Genomic DNA, 24,614 nt, shown 5'->3' with positions numbered 1-24,614 from the left:
CCAAGAGAGAATTCTGGAGATGTTTTTGGTGCAAAGAGGTGGTTTTAGCATGGGGACAGGACCTGTAAAGGACCTGAAAGAGCTGTACCGGGGTCATGAGGAGTGGCCCATTATAAACTTTCAAGTTGGGAGGGGGTTAGGGCTAGCTAAGTGTCTAAGGAACTTGGAAGCAAGGTTTCCAGGACCCTGAGGGGGCTAGCTATTATTGCGAAAATGTCATTTATTACCGTCTAATAAAACTTTAGTCGTGAGACCTTTCAGATGCATATCGGTGGGCCATATGCTTGGGGGGTGATTGCCAACAGGTATCTTGGGGGGGGTTTCGAGATAAGGGAAATTTTTAAAGGAATTTTTATGTGTTAAAGTAGAAGTATAGGATGGGGGGGTTGGGCTAGGATCATCTTTTACCCTTGGCAAAGTCGGAAGGTCACCCTGCCTGTTTCAAGGACTTGTCAATGGGCTGTAGGTAGTAAGGAAATTTAATAATTTGTCTTCTACCTCTGTTTCCCACATCGGTTCCTATCTGTGACTCACCAAGGAGCTAACTCAGGTTAGTCTGTTTACAATACCAATCTAGGGGTTGTAGAGAATTTACTGGTTATCTTTTCGGAATAAAAAAATGAGAGGTTTCTTGCTTTATTAAACCCCTTATATCTACAAAATTGACTCTTTTCTACATCTTTTTTTTTTTTTTTTAAGATTTTATTTATTTATTTATTTGTCAGGGCTGGGGGTAAGAATATACAAGCAGGGGGAGCATCAGGCAGAGGGAAAAGCAGGCTCCTAGCCCAGCAAAGGAGCCTGATGTGGGTCCTGAGCCAAAGGTAGACGCTACTGACTATGCCACCCAGGCGTCTCTCTTTCCTACATCCTTATCATCCTTTTTAGCAGTTTTGAGTAGGGAGTGGCAGGTAAAGAGCTATTTTTACAACAGCTACTAAACAAGTCATTTACACACATTCTTCCTCAACCTTTCTTAAAGGAATGTGCTGGTTGTTACTGAATGACTACTACATTTTGTTTTGTAATGATTATAGTGCAAGGGGTTTAAAAATATGCTTGGAGGCTAAGAACTAATTTTAACTACTGGAAATGGCTTTTTTTTTTTTTTTAAACAAAATACACAATTGATCAGTAATTTTGTTGTGGGAAACAAAGGCAGAAGGAAATGTAGATAAAATTCAATGTCCTTATAACCTGCAGCCCATTTACAAATACTTGAGGCAGGTACAGTATAATGTTCCTCCAGGAACCTCCCAACTATCTTAATGTTAACACCCTGGTAGAGGGAAAAGTAACTTTGGTTTGACAATAGCTAGGCCTTGGGTATCCTGTGAGTCTTCTTTAGCATAAGAAAATCCTTTTGGAACTTCCTTTACCTTTACTTCCCCAACCTCAAAGTACATAATCCGTTGCTCCTCCCAATCCTGGAGCAGTAGCCCAAGGTCCTGTCCTTAAGCTTTAATAAAACCACCTTTTTTTAAAATGTTTTTTTATTACGTTATGTCAGTCACCCTACAGTACATCCCTGGTTTCTGATGCAAGGTTCGAGGATTCATTAGTTGCGGATAACACCCAGTGCACCATGCAATATATGCCCTCCTTACTACCCATCACCAGTCTATCCCATTCCCCCACCCCCTCCCCTCTGAAGCCCTCAGTTTGTTTCTCAGAGTCCATAGTCTCCCATGCTTCACTCCCCCTTCTGATTACCCCCCTTTCTTTATCCCTTTCTTCCCCTACCGATCTTCCTAGTTCTTATGTTCCATGGATGAGAGAAATCATATAATTGTCTTTCTCTGCTTGACTTATTTCACTTAGCATTATCTCCTCCAGTGCCGTCCATGTTGCAGCAAATGTTGAGAACTCATTCTTTCTGACAGCTGAGTAATATTCCATTGTATATATGGACTACAGCTTCTTAACCCAGTCATCTGTTGAAGGGCATCTCGGTTCCTTCCACGATTTAGCTATTGTGGATAATGCTGCTATGAACATTGGGGTGCATATGGCCCTTCTCTTCACTACGAATAAAACCACCTTTTGCAGTGAAGCCATCTTAAAAATTCTTGGCAGTGGGCTCTGGACCCCAACAACACTAACATTCCAAAAGTACATTATTTTTGCCTCTCCTCTTTTTATGGCCTCTGAAATGTTTAAAATAACTGCTTACATGGAGGATTATTACGTGCAGATATTGTGAGAACATAATAATGTACAAGATATGGAGGGCTTTTTTGCCCTTTAAAGACTTGGTGTCTTGTACGGTGTAAGTGAAATGGTCACATTGTGGCAGGATCACCCTTGAGACCACCAAGAATTTCGGTAATTTTTTTTTTTTTTTTAAGTTATCTCCACGCCCAACATGAGGCTTGAACTCACAAGCCCAAGATTAACAAGAGTCCCATGTTCTACCGCCTGAGCCAGCCAGGTGCCCCAGCAAATTCTGTAATTCTAACAAATTCTTAAGAGCTAGTATTCAGGGACCTAACGCTATCAGTAATATTTTAAAGCCCTCTACCAGCTCCTTCACTAATTAAAAAGAAACCAGTTTCCATAACGTCAAAGCAGCACCTTTGTCTTTTCCTGTCTCATTTCTCCTTTTCTCCAGATCCTTTCTCTGGATGCGGTACATGTTCCTTTTACTACTCAGCTACCCTACCGTTTCTTGTTCACTTGGTTATCCGAGCTTCCCAACTTTTAGCATCAGCTGCAGGAAGTTGCTCCCTCCCCAAATATTCATTCTTCGGATTGCACCACACTTGGGCTGTTCTGCATACCTTTTATAAATGAGACTCAGTAAAAAAACTCCAGGAAACCTTGCACCGGATTCCTAAATTTTATCTTTCATCTTCAGCTACACCCAAGGCGTCACTGAGGGGCCAAAAACTGGGACACCTGCTCAAGTGACAGCGTAGTGTAATTATGTGCCTCTCAGCCAGCCCCTGCTGAAGAGAGAAGGCGCAATAACCACAGGAATAAATTAAGCGAAGCAGGGAAAGCGCCTTGAAAGCATCCACCGCAGCCAAATTAGGACCCTCCGCGCCTCCCACACTTCAGCCTTGGCAGCCACCCTTGGAAGGGCCAACATGGCGCCATCCCCGCGGCCCCCTCGGCGTGGGGGGCGGAGCCGCGCGCGTCACGTGACCGCCACCCCACCCACTCCTCCCTCTGCCGGCGATGCTCCCTTCCCTGCTCCTGGAGCGCGCCCGGAGTCCGGCGGTGCGCAGACGGTGCCCTGCCCCTTAAGGGGCGTCCTCCCTTTGTCACGGCGCGTCCGCGAGCATCTCTCCTGGCAGCAAAGGCAGGAGCAGTGGCAGAAAAGGGGGCGCTAGGCCGTGCAGAGGCAAGGGGCTGCAGAACGGTGACCCTGCCGCTGACACCAAGGCAGGAGGTCGGAGCCCCGGACTCGGGGCTGGGCCAGAGGACACCGCGCCGGCGTCCTGGGGGACGGCTAGGCGCGTGAGGGCGAGGCCGTTGGAGAGATTCAGGGCATTCCTCCCAGACCGTAGGTGCCGTCGGGGACTCCGAGGTCCCCTCGGAGCTCCGGTCACTTGGCTTGAGCATTTCACAGGTTTCCCATCGCCATCCAATCCCTCAAAGCCGGCAGGATTGAAGAACGGCCTCAGCCAAATGTTCTCTTCCTTCTGAGGAGAGGGGTAGAGCCCGTCAGCCGGAGGCGACTCGAGAGGGATGGCCCGGCCCTCGAGGGGTGGAAGGAGCAGAGGCTGAAGAGGGCGGCGGGAGCGGGGAGCGCCCTCCTTGACTATCAGATGCCTCCTGTGTTTCCATCTCTGCCGAGTGGGCTTGGCGGCGCTGACTACCCGAGAGGAGGGACGGACGCGGCTCGGCCGGCTCTGACCGTGCCGCCTCCATGTGGCTGCTGACGGGGACCCAGGGGGGAACCGGCTTGGGGCGCAGCCTCGCCCTCCTCCCTCCCCGCCTCCCAGGCTCCGGGGCTGGCGATGTGGAGACGTGAGGGGACCCGCGGCTGCCCCGGGTTCTCCAGGACTCCACCAGGCGCCCGCGCGTTCTACCGCACCCGGGGCAGGAGCGACCCAGGCGGAGCTCCGTGGTGGGCGGACGGGCGGGCGACGAGCGGAGCCGGAATCCCTTCCTCGCCATGGGACACAACGGCAGCTGGATCTCCCGGAACGCCAGCGAGCCGCGCAACGCGTCGGGCGCGGAGGCCGGGGGCGCCAACCGCAGCGCGCTCGGGGAGTTCGGCGAGGCTCAGCTGTACCGCCAGTTCACCACCACCGTGCAGGTCGTCATCTTCATAGGCTCGCTGCTCGGTAAGCCGCCCGCGGGGGCGCCTCCAGGGTGGGCTTCCCCGAGCGAACAGGCTCGGAGAGGGCACGGGATCGGGGGCCGCCGGAGCGGCGGTGTGCCTGGCAAAGTGGAGAGAGTGGGGTGTAAGAATGCGGGGGTAGCTGCTGGGAAGTTAAGCAGGGACGGTCGACTCCAGCCCCCAAGCTGGAAGCGGAAGAGTTCTCGTAGGGCTTTGTCCCGGTCCGAGGACCGTGCCTGGTACAGGCGGAGGTCCGCCTCCCGGGCAGCCCTTGCGGAATGCTTCGGGATGGGCACAACCCTGCCCAAAATTATTCCTCACCTCTTGTGTGCGAGGTCCGAGCGCTGGCCCGAGCTCCTGTTTATAAATAGCGAGGCACAAAGATGCTGTTTTGTTGCTGATGACTGATGTGTTTTGCACTCCCATCTATTCCCTATATACAAAATTATTTTGAAAGAGCTTTATTTTGCGCTTGTTTTATGGCTTGCTTCTTGGGAACATCGACCTGCTTGCTGGTAAACAGCCCTGTGGAGTTAAACTCTATGTTGCCTTCTGATATTTTTAGAAACCCCAAACAAAATAAATCCCAGCATATTTCTCTACTATGTTTAGTTTGAAGTACAAAATACACAGATTTAGGTATACTTGTTCAAACGAACTGAAATGAGTGGTTAGTAAAAACGTTTGTATACTAGCTTGAGAATTACCTGTACTTCTGGTAGGTACTCTTTAAATGATAAATGATAACAATATTCATTTCTGTTGAGGTTAGTTGAACATGTTGCACATTACTTGTAAATATGTAACTTCCCTTCAAATGTAAATTTTCTGATGTGGCATTTAAATGGATGTAAAAAGATAGGATTATGTGTTGATACTGTGGTCAAGAGCAGTCTTAAAGTTTCGAAGTAGGAATGGGTATTTTGCAGACACCTGTGAATTTCCATGGAAATCAAGATAAGTGACATCAAAAAGACTGGAAAAATTTTAAATGTTTGGCATTTCCCTTCATCATTTCTCTAATTGTCATCATCCTGTCCCACTGTGTATTTATTTTCCACTTTTTGTCATGAGGGCATTTTCAGGAGTAGGCATAAATGTGGCTATGTCTAAGTGTGTGTGTGTTGTGTTTTTATGAGTAGAGTGGTAAATGCATATTGATAAAGCAAATGCTTGTGTATCAAATATTTTCAGTATTCATTTAACAAACACTGAACACCTACTAGGTACCATGCACAATGAGTTGTAGATCATTAGGAGTTCAATTCTAGTGTTGTCATGTTCACTTAAAGTGTAGATTTTTGGGGAGAGTAGAAGTGGCTGCATTTTTATTTCTGCAAGGTTTTTACCCTGTATATATATGTACATATTTTGTTTTCTTTTCTCCATTGGGAACTCTAACCATGAAGAAAGGTGATGTTGGGAGAAATTTTCCCATAGTTTAACTCCAAAATTTTGAGTACTGTTGAAATAGAAAACGGAGCATGTATGTAAAGGGCATAGCAAATAGTGCACACTTAATGTTAGTTCTGCTTCCATTGTACCATGTATTTTTGTAAATTGCATTGGATTCGAGAATTGCTAGGTAGGGATGTCCAGGTGGCTCAGTCGGTTAAGCATCTGACACTTGATCTCAGCTCAGGTATTGGTATCAGGGTGGTGAATTAAAGCCCCATGTTGGTGGGCATAGAGCCTTCTTTTTTTAATTTTTATTTTAGAAAAAATTATTTACGTATTTGACTGAGAGAGATCATGAGCAGGGGGGAAAGGTAGAGGGAAGAAGCAGACTCCCTGCTGAGCAGAGAGCCTGATAGGGCACTGGATCCCAAGACGCCAGGAGGGCACTGGATCCCAAGACGCCAGGGCCGGAAAACGACTTGAGCCACAGGCAGACATTTAAAGACTGAGCTGCCCCAGCCCCCCCCCCCCCCCGGGGCATAGAGCCTTCTTAAAAATAAATGGAAAAAAAAAAGAATTCTTAGGTAATTCTGCCCTTATTTCAACTCTTTTTCCCCACAGTGATTTAATTGACAGGCAAGAACTATTGTGGATTTCTCCCACGAGGAGACTGATTTTCCTCTTGACCTTTTAGTTATGCCTGGCTTGGCTAAGGAGGACATAATTTTCTCCCTTCCACATTACTTGGCTCGCCTAAGAGAGAATTCCATTTGCTCCTTTTTCTTTTCAGAAAAAGTATAAATATGGTTAAATTTCTTGAAATCAAAAGTCAGGGAACTTGGGCAAAAGGAAAGACAGCATGGGACACCTGGGTGGCTGTCAGTTAAGGGTCTGACTCCGAGTTTCTGCTCAGGTTGTGATCTCAGGGTCCTGGGATTGAGCGCCCCCTCCAGCTCTGCGCTCCATGCGGAGTCTGCTTGTCCCTTTCCATATTCTCCTCTCCACTCCTCAAACAAACAAACAAACAAACAAACAAACAAACAAACAAAATCTTCAAAAGGAAAGGCATTTCAGGTTTCCTTTTTTTAAAAGATTTTATTTATTTATTTGACAGAGAGAGACAGCCAGTGAGAGAGGGAACACAAGCAGGGGGAGTGGGAGAGGAAGAAGCAGGCTCCCAGCAGAGAAGCCTGATGCGGGGCTCGATCCCACAACGCCCCCTGAGCCAAAGGCAGACGATCAACGACTGCGCCACCCAGGCCCCCAACATTTCAGGTTTCCTTAACATTTTAGCTGAATCATAACATTGCCTCGTGTACTTACTTACTGGTATTCTTAATTCATTGTTTTTGAGGATTTGACCTGTATAAACGTATCTGTGTAATTGAATCCTCCTGGTGATGCCAGCTGAGACTCAGAGCTTAAGTTGCAAAGCCGTGTACAGTCAGTTGCAAGGAAAGTAAACTTGGGAAGTATAGTTTCATGAAAGCTCCCTCCCCCCCAGAGAAAACTCACAGATGAAGAATAAAAGAAAAGCATTTATTATGGAAGAATCTTTAAGGGTGAAAAGTAAATGGAGGATGGAAATCTAGAATAGCATGTGATGCTGATTTAATCTGCTTGTTTCTCCTCTCTGCAAACATAGGCAAATGAGTTTTTCTTTTATTTTTTCCCTTTAAACAAACTCAGATATGCTTCCTAGATTGTCTAAATAGATTTTTTTCATTAGAAGTTTTAAAGGCCCACTGTTACGTGAAAATGATTCCTTTGTACTATTGCTGTTTTACAGTCTTTTTGGAGACTTTTAGTGCTCTGTATGAGGGGAAAAAACCCAACTTGGAATGACTGTAATATTCAAGCCACAGGGAACATTAATTGCTTTCAGAATGAACTCTTGAATTATGTATAATACTTTCCAAATAATGCTTTTTGAGGCTTTGTATAAACTAGTGTTTCTCAGCCTTTAAAAAAAATTTTTTTTATTTATTTGAGAGCGAGAGCACAGAGGGAGCATGAGGGGGAGGCGCAGACTCCTTGCTAAGTAGGGAGCCCAACATGGGGGCCCGACCCCAGGACCATGACCCAAGCCAAAGGCAGACGCTCAGCCGACTGAGCCACCCAGGCACCCCTCTCAGCCTTCTTTATGCAACATCTTGGGTTATCTAAAGATATGTTCTAGATCTTGAAAGAGTCAAATGATGTATTTTATATTTTTATTTTTTTTTAAGATTTTATTTGACAGCGAGAGCACAAACGGGGGGCAGCAGGGAGAGGGAGAAGCAGGCTCACCGCTGATCAGGGAGCCCGATGTGATGCGTGGGGCTCCATCCCAGGACCTGGGATCATGACCTGAGCCGAAGGCAGACGCTTAACCAACTGAGCCACCCAGGTGCCCTGAAGGAGTCAAAATAATTTAGATTTCCCTTTACTAAATACATGGCACACAACACTTCTAATAGGAACAGTGTAAAATCAAAGACTCAAAAAGAAGGAATCACCATTTCCAATAACTGCTTTGGATCTAACTCCTCAGAGTCGTTCCCTCCCTTTTTCCCACTCCTCTGTGATTCACAGTCCAGGTGCATGGAAAGCTAGGCCCCTCTCTGGTGCTTTCACTTGACAAAGGTCAGTGGCTGTTTCGAAGCCTGTTACCTCTAGGCTCCCCCCTTGCATAAATTGCCTCTCATCTGTGCTTGTTATCATTGGAGGCATTTAGGAGGTTTTTGTAAATGAACTTGCTCTTATTTAAAGAAAATGAGCATTGTAGACAATAGCCAACAAATTATTTATCTTTCCTCACCAATGGTCTATAGTATGAAATTGATGACCTTAAATAAATCCATCTTGTCTGTGGCCTGAGTCCTTGAGGTGGGTTATTGAAGTATTCAGTATTCATTTCAAAGGAAATACAGGGAATTGTCTTACTGAATTGATCTGACAGATGATATGGATAAATACCATTTTTGCTCATGATTTTTTTTTAAAGGATTTTATTTATTTTAGAGAGCATGTGTGAGAGAGAGCATGAGCAGGTGGGAGAGGGAGAAGCTGGCTCCCTGTTGAGCCAGGAGACTGGCATGGGGCTTGATCCCAGGACCCTGGGATCATGACCTGAGCCAAAGGCAGAGGCTTAACCGACTGAGCTACCCAGGCACCCCTGCTCAGGATTGTTCGTAGTCTTTCCACAAAACCATATTGGGCACCAACAATGTTTATAGAACTTGTTTGACAGAGAAATATTCTTGTGTTTTTGATAGTAGTTGCAATTAACCAAATAATAGCTGGCTAATTCTTGGAGTTCCTTAGTTAAATGTTTTTTGTGTTTGTTTTTTTATTTAAAGATTTTATTTATTTGTCGGAGAGCGAGCGAGCGCCCGCACAAGCAGGGGGAGCTGCAGACTCATCCCAGGAGCCTGGGATCATGACCTGCGCCAAAGGCAGAAGCTTAAGTGACTGAGCCACCCAGGCATCCCCTTCAGTTAAATGTTTGATAGAAATAGTGTTAATACTAGTTTGTGCTTATGAGTCATAATTATACAGGATGACTTTTAGTTAACCATAATTATAACCAATAATAATGTAATATTATCAGCCTTATTTTACCTGCTTTTAGGTATGCCTGGAAACCTAAGTAGACTAAATCAAGAATATGATGTCTTGGATTGACCTAAGAAGTTTGAAATAGTGAGGTCAGTAGTTATCAGCCTGTGTAGGTGAACTCCTATAGTATTGACTCAAATTCTTTCACATTGTCTTTGATTTCCGTGTGATATGTGCATTCTCCCCCATTCTTTTATACTGTAGTATGTCAGGTGTAGAAAAGAAATTTAACTTCCATCTGAATGAAACACTTCTGTTAACACTGTGCTTCTCATTACTAGGTCTTCAGTGTATGTATCCCTCCACTTTTTAATTCCTTCAGGAAATTAAATTCTACTGTGAAAACTTAAAATAGTAGCTTTATTGAGATAAATAAAATTCCTGCACTACACAATTCACCCAATTATAGTATACAGTTCAGTGGTTTTAAGTATATTCACAGCTAAGCAATGATTACCACTATCAAATTCCAGAACTTTTTTTATCATCCCAAAAAGAAACCACGTACCCGTTAGTAGTTGCTTCCTGTTCCCCTTCAATACCCTGAGCCCTAGGCAACTACTAATCTACTTTCTGTGTTGGTGGATTTGTTCTGGACATTTCGTATGTATGGAGTCATACAATATGTGGTTCTTTGTAATTGGCTTCTTTCAGCTACCATCATGTTTTCAAGGTTCTGGGTTGTAGCATAATTTTTATTCCTTCTATTACTGAGTAGTAATCCATTTTATGGGTGTATCACCTTTATCCATTCATCAGTTGATGGACATTTGAGTTGTTTTCACTTTGTGGTTGTTATGAGTAATGCTACTCTGAGCATTTGTGTGGACATAATGTTTTTAATTCTCCTGGGAATATAGCAAGAGTGAAATTTCTGGGTCATAAGGTAATCCTAAATTTATTCTTTTAGAAATTGCCAGACTGCTTTCCAAAACGGCTGCGTCATTTTACATTCCCACCAGCAGTGTACAAAGGTTCTGATTTCTCCACATCTTTGCCAACATTGGGTTTTTTGTTGGTTTTATTTGGTTATAGCCGTGCTAGTGGGTATTAAATGGTATCTCATTATGGTTATAATTTGCATTTTTTAAAAAAAGATTTGTTTATTTTAGAGAGAGCATGAGCTGGGGAGGAGCAGAGAGAGAGAGAGAGAGAGAGAGAAGCAGACTCCCCACTGATTGCAGAGCCTGACATGGGGCTTGATCTCATGACCCCTGAGATCAAGACCTGAGCCGAAATCAAGAGTCGGATGCTTAACTGACGAGCCACCCATGTGCCTGATTTGCATTTTTATAAAATACCTTATTTATTTATTTGAGAGAGAGCATGAGTGGGGAGGGGCAGAGGGAGAAGAAGGCTCCCTGCTGAGCAAGAAGCCTGTTGCTGGGCTTGAATCAGGACCTGAGCCAAAAGCAGACGCTTAATGGACTGAGCCACCCAGGCACCCCAAGTTGTAAGCATTCTTTATATATTTTGAACACTAGATTCTTCTTGATATGTGACTGGCAAAATTGTTCTCCCATTGTGTGGATCGTCTTTTCGTTTCATTATTGGTGTCCTTTTTAAAACCATAAAGGTTTTAAATTTTGATGAAGTCCAATTTATCTAAACTTTTTTGTTGTTGCTTGTGCTTTGGGTGTCCTAAGAAACCATTGCCTAATTCAAGCTCATGAAGATACACTCTTATGTTTTCTTCTAAGAGATTTATAGTTTTAGTTAGGTCTTTGATCCATGTGTGTTAATTTTTGGATATAGTGTGAACTAGGGGCCTAAATTGATTATTTTATCTGTGGATATACAGGTGTCTCAGCATCATTTGTTGATAATACTTTTCTTCCCCGTTGAATTGTCTTGGCACTCTTGTCGATCCTGGGAAAACTTTTGACACCGTTGTTCCATTGAAGGATTTTCATAAACCTTTGACAAGGAATAAATAAAAGGAAAATGAATCTTTTTCCCCACTGGTAATTTACTTTATGTGCTTTAAAAACAATCTGAGACTTTCCCAGAGGCATGGAGGTGAATGACCTATCTAATGTATTAATAGAGACTTACTTGCAGTATAATCAGGTAATTGCTTTTTTCTGGGTTTCTTAGATTCTTCCACCTAGACTAGCAATTAGGTCCCTTTTCATGTGTGCTCATATGCCTTGTCTCTGTTAAGGCTCAGTCATTTGTAATTATCTGGCTTTATAGTAACTCTGCTACATTAATGTTGTTTCTAACAGGAATTGCTGTCACCTAAAAAAACTAACCCCAGAAATATTTACAACAATTTCACCTTTACAAATGTTTCAACAGCAGTGAGCCCACTGGGGCAAGAAGACGGATTTAAAGTTCAGTCCATTGTTTTGTTTTTCTTTAATTTCAAAAATTCTTTTATTTATTTATTAATTTAAAATTTTATTTATTTGATAGAAAGAGAGAGCAGAAGCAGGAGGAGTGGCAGGCAGGGGGAGAGGGGAAAAGCAGGCTCCGTGCAGAGCAAGGATGCCAGGACTCTGGGATTATGACCTGAGCTGAAGGCAGATGTTTAACCGACTGAGCCACCCAGGCACCCTTTTAATTTCTATTTTTAGTAATCACTATACCCAGCATGGGGCTCGAATTCTTGATCCCAAGATGTAGTGTCATATGCTCTACTGACTGAGCCAGCCAGGTGCCCCTGTTCTGTTTTAATTTTACCTGGTCCTATTTTATTCTGGATCTTAGTCTGTGGTCTTGTGCTACTGAAGTGCAGAATTGCTTTGCTTAGAATTAGAAACGTAACCTTTGCAAGGACCCCCTTCCCAATCAGAGCAGTATTTATTTGGTGTTAAAGTCTTAAATATGTTGCTAGTTAAGGTATAGTAGTAGAATTTTTTGATGCTGGGAGACAAAGCAACTAATTTATTGCCTGGAATTTTCATATTTAGTTACTTTTTTTTTTGGTTCCCTGTTCTTGGCCCTAAACAAACATGGTTCTGCTAGAAATACTCTCTTACTTTATTGGGTGAGATTTTGTAGAATGGGAGGAAATTTGTCTCACAATGGAAACAAACTGACATGGCTCTGGTTTTTCTCTGGGATGCCCGAGTTTGTGAAAATATCCCTTCTGTAGAGTTCACCAAAGAGTTTCTCTACGTGTCATATTTCTAAACAAGCCATTTAGATTGGGTAGTGACTGGAAGTTGTTGTGAAAATGATTTTATTGTCCAGGAACTTCCACACTGGCTGGTTGAAAAATCGTTATTGGTTATATAGCACAAAAACCGAGAGGAGTTTTTGGCTAGATTTGGAGATACAAGTGACTTGAGGTAAAATCTGGAGGTAGGATTTAACCCAGGCAAACCTCAAAAGTAAGAAAACTATCTTCAGAAAATCAACCCCCCAGTTTTAAAGTTGTATGTTCTTGTGTTCATTCCATCTCTTCTCAGATACCTCAGATTTTCTCTTGTCCTTTTGGATGCCCAGCGACCACCTTATTTTGAGTTGCTTACTTGAATTCTCTTGCGAGCTTAATAGTATCTGTATTCCATTCCCTCCTGGTGGAAGGCTAAACAAGCAGCAGATCACTTTAGATGTAGATGTTGACAGATGTAAATGTGTGAATATATTGACCTTTAAGGCATTCTTTTTTTTTTAAGAAGTTCACTATCTTAAGCAAAAAGAGTGACTAAATTGAGCATTTCATAGACTTGACAGATGATGAAAAATGGGTGAGGCAGGTCTTTTAGGAACCTCCAGTCACATCGTATAGACAAGCCTGTTGCACAGAAGGCATTTAGAGAAGTTGAGGGTGTAAGCTGAGCTCACATCTGGCGCATAAAGGAGTAGTTTCAGTTGATAACTAGCGTCCCGTTTCATGAGTTTGAACGTGCTAGTTCGGATGGTACTTCGAGGTGTTTATTGTGTCTGCTGATTGTCTCTTGTGGTGGGTCATTTCCTTCTGTGTTGCTAAGTTGTTGACTGGGATTCCATCTCCTTTTTCTGCAGCATTCTGTGAGATGTTGGCTGTAGAAGTGGCCTCCAGACCAGTTTCACATTGGCTTTTTTTTTTTTTTTTTAAAGATTTTATTTATTTATTTGTCAGAGAGAGAGGGGGGCAGGCAGGGGGAGAAGCAGATTCCCCGCTGAGCAGGGAGCCCGATGCGGGACTTGATCCCAGGACTCTGGGATCACGACCTGAGCTGAAGGCAGATGCTTAACTGACTGAGCCACCCAGGCATCCCTCACACTGGCTCTTGCCGGGTGTCTTAGGGTCATCACTGGCCCAAGACCTCAACTGCAGGAAAAGACATTTCCTTGTCATCTCTCTGAGGTAGAGGATACTTTTTTACCCTCTCTTTCATTGAGGTGGCCACGCTTTGAGGATTCTTGTTTTATGCAGGGGTTTCCATTGCGCTATCTGCGTGAGGTGTGTTCAAGGTCAGTTCGGTGCCTGTGTGGGGATTGACGCTCAAAGTTAGCTGTGAGGGCCTGTTTCCTTTTCTGAAATCATCCCTTAATGCAAGCACTCTGGTCACTGTTTCAGGTACCTGGGAATTTCCTTTTACGTTTCAGTTGTGCATTCACAGATGTCTTCTATTTTATCCAGCCTTCTAGGTGTTTGCAGCAGTCTTCCAAGTTCTGCCCTGTCACCGGAATCCGAAGTTGGAGAATAAGCAGAAAAAAATAGAAGCAGAACTTGCAGTGATGGCTAGACATGATTCTAGGAGATAGGTAGCCAGAAGTTAGGTCACTGTCAAGTGGGGTGGTGGCATCTGCTCAGAGGAAGAATACCTTAGAACATTAAGGAAAATAACTTAGTAAGTGGAATGAGAGGACAGGGAGCTCAAAGTTTAGGAAGCTAGTCCATAAAACATTAAGAATGTGTATATCTGTTTATATATTGCCAATATTTGATCATTTTGATGTTTGACGATGTATTAACTGTAGTTTCATGTGATTCAGACTTATAGTTTTTTTTTAAGGCAGACAGATTTTTTTTCGAAATAAATTAGGGTTCATGGTAGCATATTTTAAAACAATTTTCTGTACAACTACCTGATTACAAAATACTGGACAATCGATCATACACAGATTTGAACTGGGTATGAAGAAAGGAGCCCCCTGTCTTTTTTTTTTTTTTTTTTTTTTTTTTTTTTTAATTTAAGTTCAGTTAGGAGCCCCCTGTCTTTTGAAGGTATCTGGAAAGCAGTCTAAGGTGAAGTTTGGGAGGTTTGGAAAGAAGAGTGTGGAAGCCCATATGTATTGGGGTGCCTGCATGCCACAGTCAGTTGAGCATCCGACTTTCGGTTTTGGCTCAGGTCCTGATCTCAGGGTCTTTGGATCGAGTCCCCACGTAGGGCTCCATGCTTAGCATGAGTCTGCTTCAAGACTTCTCCCTTTCCCTCTCCCATTCCCCGCACCCCCACCACTCTTGCATGTGTGCTCTCTCTCTCATAAATCTTTTTAAAAAGGAGAGAAGCCCATATGTATCTAAGCACCCGTTTCTGATACACTGCTTTTGCATTTGCAAGCATTTTCCAGGGAAATGCCTTCAAATGGACTCAAGCAGTATTTTTTTTTAAGGTTAAAAAAAATTTTTTTTTAAAGATTTTATTTATTTGACAGAGAGAGAGAATGAGCACAAGTAGGTGGAGCGGCAGGCAGAGGGAGAAGCAGGCTCTCAGGGAGCCTGAGGCAGGGCTTGGTCCCACTGAGCCTAAGGCAGATACTTAACCCACTGAGCCACCCAGGCGCCCCAGGATTTTACTTTTAAGTAATCTCCACACCCAATGTGCAGCCTGAACCCACAACCCTGAAATTAAGAGTTGGATGCTTTATCAGCTGAGCCAGCCAGGCAACCCGGACTCATACAGTATTTTGATTGGTGGACGTATTTGATTCTGAAGAATTCTGGGAAATATTTTTTTTCTGGCCCACAGTGAAATTTTGCTTCACCAGATCTGAGATGCTCTGAAAAACTACCAAATTAAACCACAAATGTCTAGGCACCTTAGCACTTTAAATAAACTTCTAACAATGTTTTATTAAAAGTTTTGGAATTCAGTTTTTTAAAAAAGTTGTTTCTGGTGAAAGTTTCCGGCTGAGGGGCAAAATTATAGAGGTAGAGGCAGAGCCTGTAACCATATAATCTTTCTGGCTACCTGACTTTTTTGAGGGTTTTTAAAAACACAAAAAAATTATTAATGAGTTATCATAAACCCACAACTCAGAGATAACAGATGTTAGCATTTTGTCATGTTTGTATAAAAATAAAATGTTCAGGTACATTTGACACTCCTGTGATGCCTCTCCTCATTCCGCCCCCCCCCCCCCCCCCCACATTTTCCAGATCTGATGGCTACCCGGAATTGGGTGTCCAGTTTAAACTTCCTTCCTGTCTGTGCCCTGTTGGTGCTGCCTATTGCTGGCTGGCCTGTGACCATGAAGTTTCTGTCAGTAGTGCTTACTCAGTGCCTAGTGCCTGGTCACATGACTTCGTGTATGCAGTGTTGATTTACAACTAAAGGTCACCTTGTCTAGGAAAACTGCATGTGGGCAGTTCAGGAAACTCACAGGGGGTCTAATGAGGAAAGACAAGGACAAGGAAGGTTTTGCTAATGGGAGCTGGGTGCTTCCTGTGTAATGGAGGTATACCCTTGACTTACCTGCCAGTGTGGTATCTACCGGTCAAGAACATTCCTTTTATTTTACATTTACATTGGGTTTTATGGTGTATAACATACCACGTTGTTCCATTCGATCACAATAACATTATGAAATAATATAGGGACATTTTCTGTTTTTTTTTCCCCCTTAACATACTCCTTTACCCTAAAGCACTGCTCTCTGTAAGATACGCACACCTATGAGTGAGCCTCCCTTCCAGTGTTCATCAGGGATTTTAGTTGCAAACAACAGAGCCTGTTGTCAAAAGAAGACACAGTTACAGAAGCATTCAGTAAAGAAAAACATTTTACTTGGGGGCACTTGGGTGGCACAGCGGTTAAGCGTCTGCCTTCGGCTCAGGGCGTGATCCCGGCGTTATGGGATCGAGTCCCACATCAGGCTCCTCTGCTGTGAGCCTGCTTCTTCCTCTCCCACTCCCCCTGCTTGTGTTCCCTCTCTCGCTGGCTGTCTCTCTCTCTGTCAAATAAATAAATAAAATCTTAAAAAAAAAAAAAGAAAAGAAAAACATTTTACTTGCAAAGATTGATTGCAAGGGAGGTCAGGTTGTAGAAGGAGTGGTTTGCCAATTGAAATGTACAACAGGTATTTAACAGAAGGCAACCACAAGATGACCATATTTACAGTTACTGTGTGTGTTGTGGGGAAAAAAGCAGTTGTCTCATGTGAGTGTTACAACCTCAAAGATTATGTCATGCCTTCAGATATCAGCACTGTAAAAGCCAACGGAGTTGCAAATCAGGAAGGTGGTTTTTATTAGGGCTCACTTACAGGAAGGTTTCAAGATTTCATTTATATTGTGGACCAGAACTAGACAGTGGATCTTGAGTCTTTTTTTTTTTTTTTAAGATTTTTTATTTCTTCATTTGAGAGAGGGAGAGAGCATGAGCAGATGGAGAGGCAGTTCTCCCTGATGAGCAGGGAGCCCGATGTAGGGCTCAATCCCAGGACCCTGGGATCATGACCTGAGCCGAAGGCAAACGCTTCACTGACTGAGCCACCCAGGCGTCCAGATCCTGAGTCTTTCAATGTTTTTATTTTTGGGGAGGGAATGGGGCTTAGGAAGCAAGTGTTTGCTTTCTCATGGTGGGACAGAATGGGCACATCATTGCACAGTGTGTCAGGGTAAGGTGTGTTACTTCTATACCAAACTAGCCAATTTATGAAGAAGGAAATGTATTACGGAGTAGTAGATTACTTTCAGGATTTATGGGAGAGTCTGGGAACCAGGGACACTCAAGAAATATGCCCAGTCATAGCACTGGTTCTAGCAGAAATCATGACGCTCTTGTCATACACTATCAGTGATGTGAGGGATTAGCCTCTAGAACCCTAGGGCACAGGTGACACAGGTGGCCCAGATCCAGAACCAAGCACCTGTCGTCGTTTTTTTGTTTTTTGTATTTACAAGAACCCGATGACTGCACCCAGCCACCTCCTCACATAAATCATGGTTTTCTTGGGAACATCTGGACAGGGTATAGATCATAAGCCTGCATCACAACTGCAAGGCTGTCTGAGAAGTAGTATTTTTAGCCTTCCAGCCTTTATAGCAGAGGGTAGCAGCTGGTTGCAAGATTATGGAATGACTATTTAGTGAATCGAACTAGTATCTGCTGCCTTACGCTTCTTGTGGTTCCTTATGTGACTGCCCCTCACGGTGCTTGACAGAGCCCCACTTCCGCCCTGCGAGAGAGTGGTGGCCACATGATCCCGGCCTTGCTGGTCCCAGGATCCTATTTCCCTGTCCTCAAGTGATTAGTTCAGGGATGGTTGTGGGATCCAAGCTTGGTCAAAGTACTTGACATAGAGATGCTGGTAAGAAAGCCTTTTTTTTTCCCCACAAGGGCTGCTAAGCAGGGATAAAGGAAGCCAGGAGCTGTCTGCTTAGGAGTGAGTGAGGGCAGAGAGACAAGCAGAGGTGAGGATGGGAGAAGAGAAGGGGAGGAGGAGGGGAAGAGAAGAGAGCAACCATCCTGATGATACTATGTGAGTCCCTGGAAGTGCTGAGCCTGTATTTTCCAATTACAACAAAAAAACCCAAAGTCTCTGGTTCCTGTCACACACAACGAAAACATCCGGATACATATAGTATTTCTCTTACCAGGCATATCCATCATTTGGTTAAACAAAACATTCAGAGGGATAGTGACCTGCTCATTAGCGCCCTCACAGCCAGGCAGGACCTGATGCAATGGAAGTCTGATGCCCAGGAAAGAGGAGCGACTGAAACCCTGGAGCCCTCGGAATTGAACAGGAGCAGGATCCTAAGTCTGGTGGTGCATGAGGTCCACAGTGGAAGGCTGTATTCAGCCCCAAGGGTGGAAAGGAGGCTGAAAGCCAGGGGTGTTGGAGGCCTGTGCGTGTGCAGAGGCAGAAGCCCAGAGAATTTACTGGACCAGGAAGTACTCTGCCAACTATCCCACATCAACATCTAGCCTCCAGTTCTTTTTCTCTCTCAGTGAAACATCATTTTTAAAAAAGAAATCAATAGTTACTTACACATAGATATTGGTCATTAATTGATACAAGACGTAGTAGCAAGAAAAACCGTAGGTGTGTTAGAAGAGGGAAATGTCACCAAGGTTAGGTGTAACTGCCCGAGATAATGAGCTCAAGTCGTTGGGTTGTAAACTGGCTCTCGCTTTTCTGAGTTGTTTATAAGGGTTTCTGGGGGGCAAGGCTGTGGGTGAGTCCTGGGAGACAGCCCTCACCGGTCACTTGCAGGGTGTGGGGCCAAGTGCTGGACATCTGGCAGATACATGGTTGAGGGGATGAACTGCTCTGTGTTTTCTGTGTTTGACCTTGGCCACTGTCCAGCTTTCAGGACTATCGAAGCAGAATCCCCCCCGGGGTGAAATGCGTGTCCTCAGCTGATGCAAGCCCAGGGTGTGGAGGGGGGAGTGGGAGCTTTCCTAACACGAGGTCCAGGCGTCCAAGTGCAAGGAAGAACCTGGGCCAGACTCACATGGGCCTTGTTGAGCTAAACAGATAATATAAAGGCAGAAGGCTCCGAGCAAGTGGCGAAAGGCGGAGAGGAGCAAAGCAGAGATAACCCATGCAGCTTCCAAACCATCCTTCAGTTTCTTTGTCGTGTCAGTTTTAATACCACTGAAGGCCACTGTCTTTGCTGTTTTTCTGACCCAGAATGTTCTTCCCTGGGTGTTTTCTGTGGCTCGTGTGTGTTCCTACTTGAAACTGCAGCCCAGATGTCACCTCCAAGACAGCTTCCCTCGAGAAGTCTCCCCTCCACTTTTATCACATCATCCTGTTTATTTTTCTGTGGTAGTTATAACCCCAGGGATTATCTCGTTTGTTTGGGGTCCTACCCCTTCCATTAGAAACAGCTTGAGGACAGAGAGTGTTTCATTTACTGTCGTGTCTCCAGCATCTAGAACAGTGCCTGGCATGTAGTTGGTGCTCAGTAAATACTGATTAGTTAATTGAATGAAATGCTTAGGGATAATTAAACAGAACAAATAATTAAATAGGCACTATCTTGATTTGCACAGAGCTTAGGAACATTCAGGAAAGGAGCATGGATTTTGTCCAGAGCCAGGACTCAGGCATACATAGTCATATCCAGGGGCCTGGAGGGTGCTCAGAAAAGCCAGATATTTGGAGGGACAGCAGGTCTCTTGACAGGAAATCCGCAAGGACAGGTGTTCCAGCCTGATTTAAGAGTGAGTCTATGAAATAAGACAGGCAGCATTTTGAGCCAGGCAGCATAATGTGTGTGGGGATGTCACTCTAGCTTTTAAAAGCTTTTGGATCCTCGACGGAGTCAGAATTACCGCTTGAAGGAGCTGGGGGCATGACCCTGCCTATGGGAGAGTGGCTGAGAGGCAGTGTTGTCCTCGGGGAGCTACAGGTGGCATTTGGCTGCTTATACTGAGACAGATGGCTCCTACATGTGTGAGATCAGAGTGGTGCCCGTGAGTTTCTACCAACTGTTAGGAAATACTCCTTCCTCCTATCTGTCTGGGAAGCTGAGTGGCGGGAATGGGAATGTTGAATAAGTCTGAAACAACAAACAGAATATTTTCACTCTAGCGAAGTGTTATGGGTTGAATTGTGTGGCTCTCCCCATCAAAAAAGAAAAAAAGAAAGATACGTAGAAGTGTGTAAGTGTTAACCTCTAGTACCTCAGAATGTGACCATATTTGGAAAGAGGGTTTTCGTGGATGTGATGACTTAAGATGAGGTCATACTGGAGTAGGGTGGGGCCTTCTAAGGAGAACACTATGTGACGAAGACAGAGATTGCAGTTCCAGGGCTGCAAAGCCAAGGGACACTGAAGAGCCACTGGAAGTGGGGAAGAGGCGAGGAAGGGTCCCCCTACAGGTGTCAGAGGCAGCATTCTCTGCCAGCACCTTCGTTTCAGACTTCTGGCTTTTCATAACTGCAAGACAATAAGTTTCTGTTGTGTTAAGCCGTCTGTCTGTGGTACTTTCTAATGGCAGCCCTGGTAACTACCACACAAAGGCAAGGAACAAATAGTAGGTTGAAAAACCTGATCTTTGCACAGCTGTATGCATTGAGTTTGACAAAAGAGTCAGAGCATCTTCAGCTGGTAGAATATGAGTCAGTGCCTCCCTACCACCCCATTCTAGGCCTATTGCCTAGGAAAAGCTTGAAGTTGGGGAAGAGGGTCTGGTTGGCTTCTTTCCCCATCTTGAGCTTCTGGACAAAGTTTCTTGGCCCTCCAGGATTGGTGCTGAGGTGGGGCTTGGTGGTACAGGGATAGAGGGACAGAAAAGGCCGTTGACGACTGATCCTGGTATAGGTGGCTTCATACTCTCTGGACGGTCACCTGTCCCCTGATGGTGGTGATGCCCTCCCATAGTCTTGGTTGTTAGTGTAGTCTGTCCTGAGTCCCTTGAATGCTGCTGGACCTCTAACTTCTGTCTTTTGAGGGCTGTTTGCCCCTGCAGGTGACCCTCTTGGACAAGCCTCAACATGACCCTATGCCATTGCTCTCACTCCTTGGACCATACCTAGTACAAGGGAACACACACATCCTTGGTCCTGATGAATTCTGGGAGTGCAGGCTGCCCCCTATAGCTTCTTTGAGCAGCTCATCAGCCCATCTCTGGCCCTTTAAGTTTCTCAGAGAGGAACCAGTTTACTTCACTGTAAACCCCAATTGCGAGGAGGACACACATCAAGCTGTCTGCATGGGTTTGTTGAAACCCACTTACTAGGCTTGGGGAGAGATGGGCACCCCCTCCTTTCTTTTCTGGGTGGGTAAGACTTGGTACACACCCGCAGCTCTCTGTCTATTCCTGTGTTCCCTCCAGGTGAGTAGGGGTTCAGGTGTTCTAAGTATTTAGCCATAACTTTGAAAAATATGCATCTTTTAAAAAAATTATTTATTCATGAGAAGCAGAGGCAGAGGGAGAAGCAGGCTCCCTGTGGAGCAGGGAGCCCAATGCGGGGCTTGATCCCAGGACCCTGGGATCACAACTTAAGCCGAAGGCAGACGCTTAACCGACTGAGCCACCTAGGTGCCCTGAAAAATACACATCTTGATCTGACACTTTACTTTGGTATTTAGTGTATCTTGATGCCTTGGTAAAATTTTCCAATTCCAGTGACTAAATAGTATGTTCGTTTAGAAATACTTTTTTCCGGGGCGCCTGGGTGGCACAGCAGTTAAGCATCTGCCTTCAGCTCAGGGTGTGATCCTGGCGTTCTGGGATCGAGCCCCACATCAGGCTCCTCTGCTATGAGCCTGCTTCTTCCTCTCCCACTCCCCCTGCTTGTGTTCCCTCTCTCTCTGGCTGTTTCTATCTCTGTCGAATAAATAATAAATAAAATCTTTAAAAAAAATTGTATACAAATAGCCTTAAAAAAAAAAAAAAGAGTGATTCTGTGTTTTCCGAGCAAGAATGTTTGAGGACACCTCTGCGTTGTGTTAGAGGGTATGAGAGATTTACCCCCTGGTTCCCTGGGCATTCCTTGTGTGCTCATTTGCAACTTTAATTACAGCTACATTTTGGCGGGGCTTCCTGTGCAGTTTCTTAGGACGACAAACACTTCCAACGGCTGCTAAATGGAAAGGAAAGAATAACTCCCTGAAGTCTACCTAAGTGTGAATTTAATTTCCAGGAACACAGAGTTCAAGCAAGACTCAAGCTGAGACAAAATAATCAAATTTTGGTTTTCAGACCTTCTCATTGATTGATGCACATAGTACCTTTTGTATTTGGGCTGTTGTTTCTGTGGCCTTCTCCTAAGGCTGCAAATCTTTAGCAGCAATGAGTCTACAAATTACCAGAAGCCCTAAAATGAAGCCCACATGAAGGTCCGGATTAGGGACTCGAGAGTTAACTAAGCCTGTTTCTCTGTGGGATGTTGTTACTGTTAAAATTACATGGGACTTTAAAGGGTACATGGGACTTTTCTCTAAAGAGTACCACATTTTTTCTTATTAGTAACAATTCACTGGGCTCTAGCTGGTGGGGATCACACCAGGTGCTTAGGAAGGTGGATTCTAGCCTGGCCCTGCTGTCGAGTGGTGGGTTTACTGTTGGTAAATCACATTGCCTCTTTGTGATTGTTACTGTGAGGCAGAGATGATTCTTCTTCTTCCTCTTTTTTTTTTTTAAGATTTTACTTATTTATTTGAAGGAGAGAATGCAGGCAAGAGCCGGGGGGGGGGGGAGAGGGACAAGCAGACTCGCACTGAGCACAGAGCCCAGTGTGAAGCTTGATCTCAGGACACTGAGATCATGACCTGAGCTGAAATCAAGAGTCAGATGCTTAACTGACTGAGACCCCAGGTGCCCTTCGAGGCAGAGATTCTTAAACCTAGTGTGCATAAAAATCACTTGTTAAAAATGCAGATTCCTGAGTTCCACCATCAGAAGTTTCCTTTTGGTGGGTTTGACGTGGAGTCTTGGAATATAAATATGTGTATATATATATATATATATTATATATTTAAAGATGTTACTTGAGAGAGAGAGAGTGAGAGAGAGAGGAAGCACAAGCAGGGGGAGGGGCAGAGGGAGAAGCAGGCTCCCCACTGAGCAGGGTGCCCAGTGCAGGGCTCAGTCTGGATCATGACCTAAGCCAAGGGCAGGTGCTTAACCAGTTGAGCCACCCAGGTGCCCTGGAGTCTATATTATTAACGAATGCTTTCTGTGATTTTGATGCCGGATCTTCACACTTTCACATTGATCTAAGGGATGGCCTGGCCGACCTCTTAGTCTGTGGAGATGCACACTCCCAGGTTATATGCCTGGGAGTCAAGCAATGAGGGTAGATGTCAGGAGGATGGACGGGAGAAGACTAGTTCTTTCAGGTAAGTGCTCAGGTCATTAGAAGATTCCCCCCACCCCTCTTAGGGGAGTAGTAGCATTACCTTCAGACTTACTCTTCTCAAATCTGACTTAAAGAAACTTACCTCAAAGTTTTATGAATGAGATAATCTGATTTCCTAATTCTTCCCCTGCCAACTGTCTCCATCTCAATATATATCCTATAGGTAATAACTAAATTATTATTATTATTATTTTATTTTTAAAAAAGATTTTATTTATTTATTTGACAGAGTGAGCACAAGCAGGGGGAGGGGCAGAGGGAGGTGCAGGCTCCCCACTGAGCAGGGAGTCCATGTGGGGCTCCGTCCCAGGACCCCTGTGATCATGACCTGAGCCGAAGGCGAATGCTTAACCGACTGAGCCACCCAGGCGCCCCTCTATGCAGAATTTAAAACATTTTTTCAAAATTTTCATTGAGATTGAAAGTAAGAATTTAGACAATATGCACCGTCTCACACCCAATGTCTTGGGCTCCTTTTGCCTTCAGCCTTTTTGGTCATGCTGTGCTCCAACTTCTGGGACTTCTTGATACCTCAATAATTAAGGCCTTGAAATTCTACCCAACTGCCACCAGTCTGGACTTCCCAGTGTCCCTGAGATGTTTTAAGCCTAAGTGTGTCCTCCAAATGCCCAGTATATATGCGGTGACAGTCTCAAACTAGGAAACTAAGTCTTTATCAAAAGAGCCACGGGCAGTGTAGCTATGGCAACACACATAGTTAAGTGTCATTTTCAGCTTGGCACAAAGGACAGCAGAGAGGGCAAGTGAGTGATCAGAAAGACCAGTAAGGGCTAGTTGGCTTTGGGGAGAATTGTGACCGCTTTAGCATGCAAATCTCTTGTGAGTATGAACAAGGGAGCCGGTGGGCAGCCTTTAAATTAGTACATTCGAAACCAGTTTGGGGTGCTTATTAGGCCTTATTGTTAATATCAGGGATATTTTGACTCTGGGATCATCGTGTACTATCCCAAGTTATAGAATGCAAAAGATAGTTTAAATCTTTGCTGCCCCTTTTTAATCTTAGCGTGTGTCTTGTGTTGTCGGGGAGTTCAGCACGTGGGTTGAGCTGAACTCACATATTATCTCGTTGACCTCATGTTAACGTCAGTATGTTGACTCATACTGAATTTAGCATCTCCTAAAACTCCCGAGCTCTTATTTCATGGACTGCTGTTAGGATTCTTTCTCATCATCCTTGTTTGATTCAGTTTAGGAGCCCAGATCAGTACTTTCATTTTATCATCATTTTAATTCATTTTAATTTAACTAAAATGTTTTCGTTTTTTTTTATCAGTCTGTTAATTTTTTTTGGAGGGGGGGAGAAGGATCCTGATTATGCCAC

At 44.3% G+C, this 24,614-nt stretch overlaps 1 protein-coding gene across 1 annotated transcript in view; it reads left to right on the top strand.

The window, feature by feature from the left end:
* The first annotated feature begins 4,123 nt into the window (after positions 1-4,123).
* The window catches only part of GPR176 (G protein-coupled receptor 176), a 120,923-nt gene continuing 100,432 nt past the window's right edge, over positions 4,124-24,614 (top strand). Inside the window, exon 1 of the mRNA XM_040620448.1 lies at positions 4,124-4,295. Coding sequence (XP_040476382.1) covers positions 4,124-4,295 — 172 coding nt within the window. The remainder of the gene's footprint in view (positions 4,296-24,614) is intronic.

Source organism: Ursus maritimus, unplaced genomic scaffold (genome assembly GCF_017311325.1).
Source record: "Ursus maritimus isolate PB19 unplaced genomic scaffold, ASM1731132v1 scaffold_35, whole genome shotgun sequence".
NCBI lineage: Eukaryota > Metazoa > Chordata > Mammalia > Carnivora > Ursidae > Ursus > Ursus maritimus.
The sequence above is the reverse complement of the archived record's forward strand: the minus strand, read 5'-3'. Positions and strand labels throughout refer to the sequence as shown.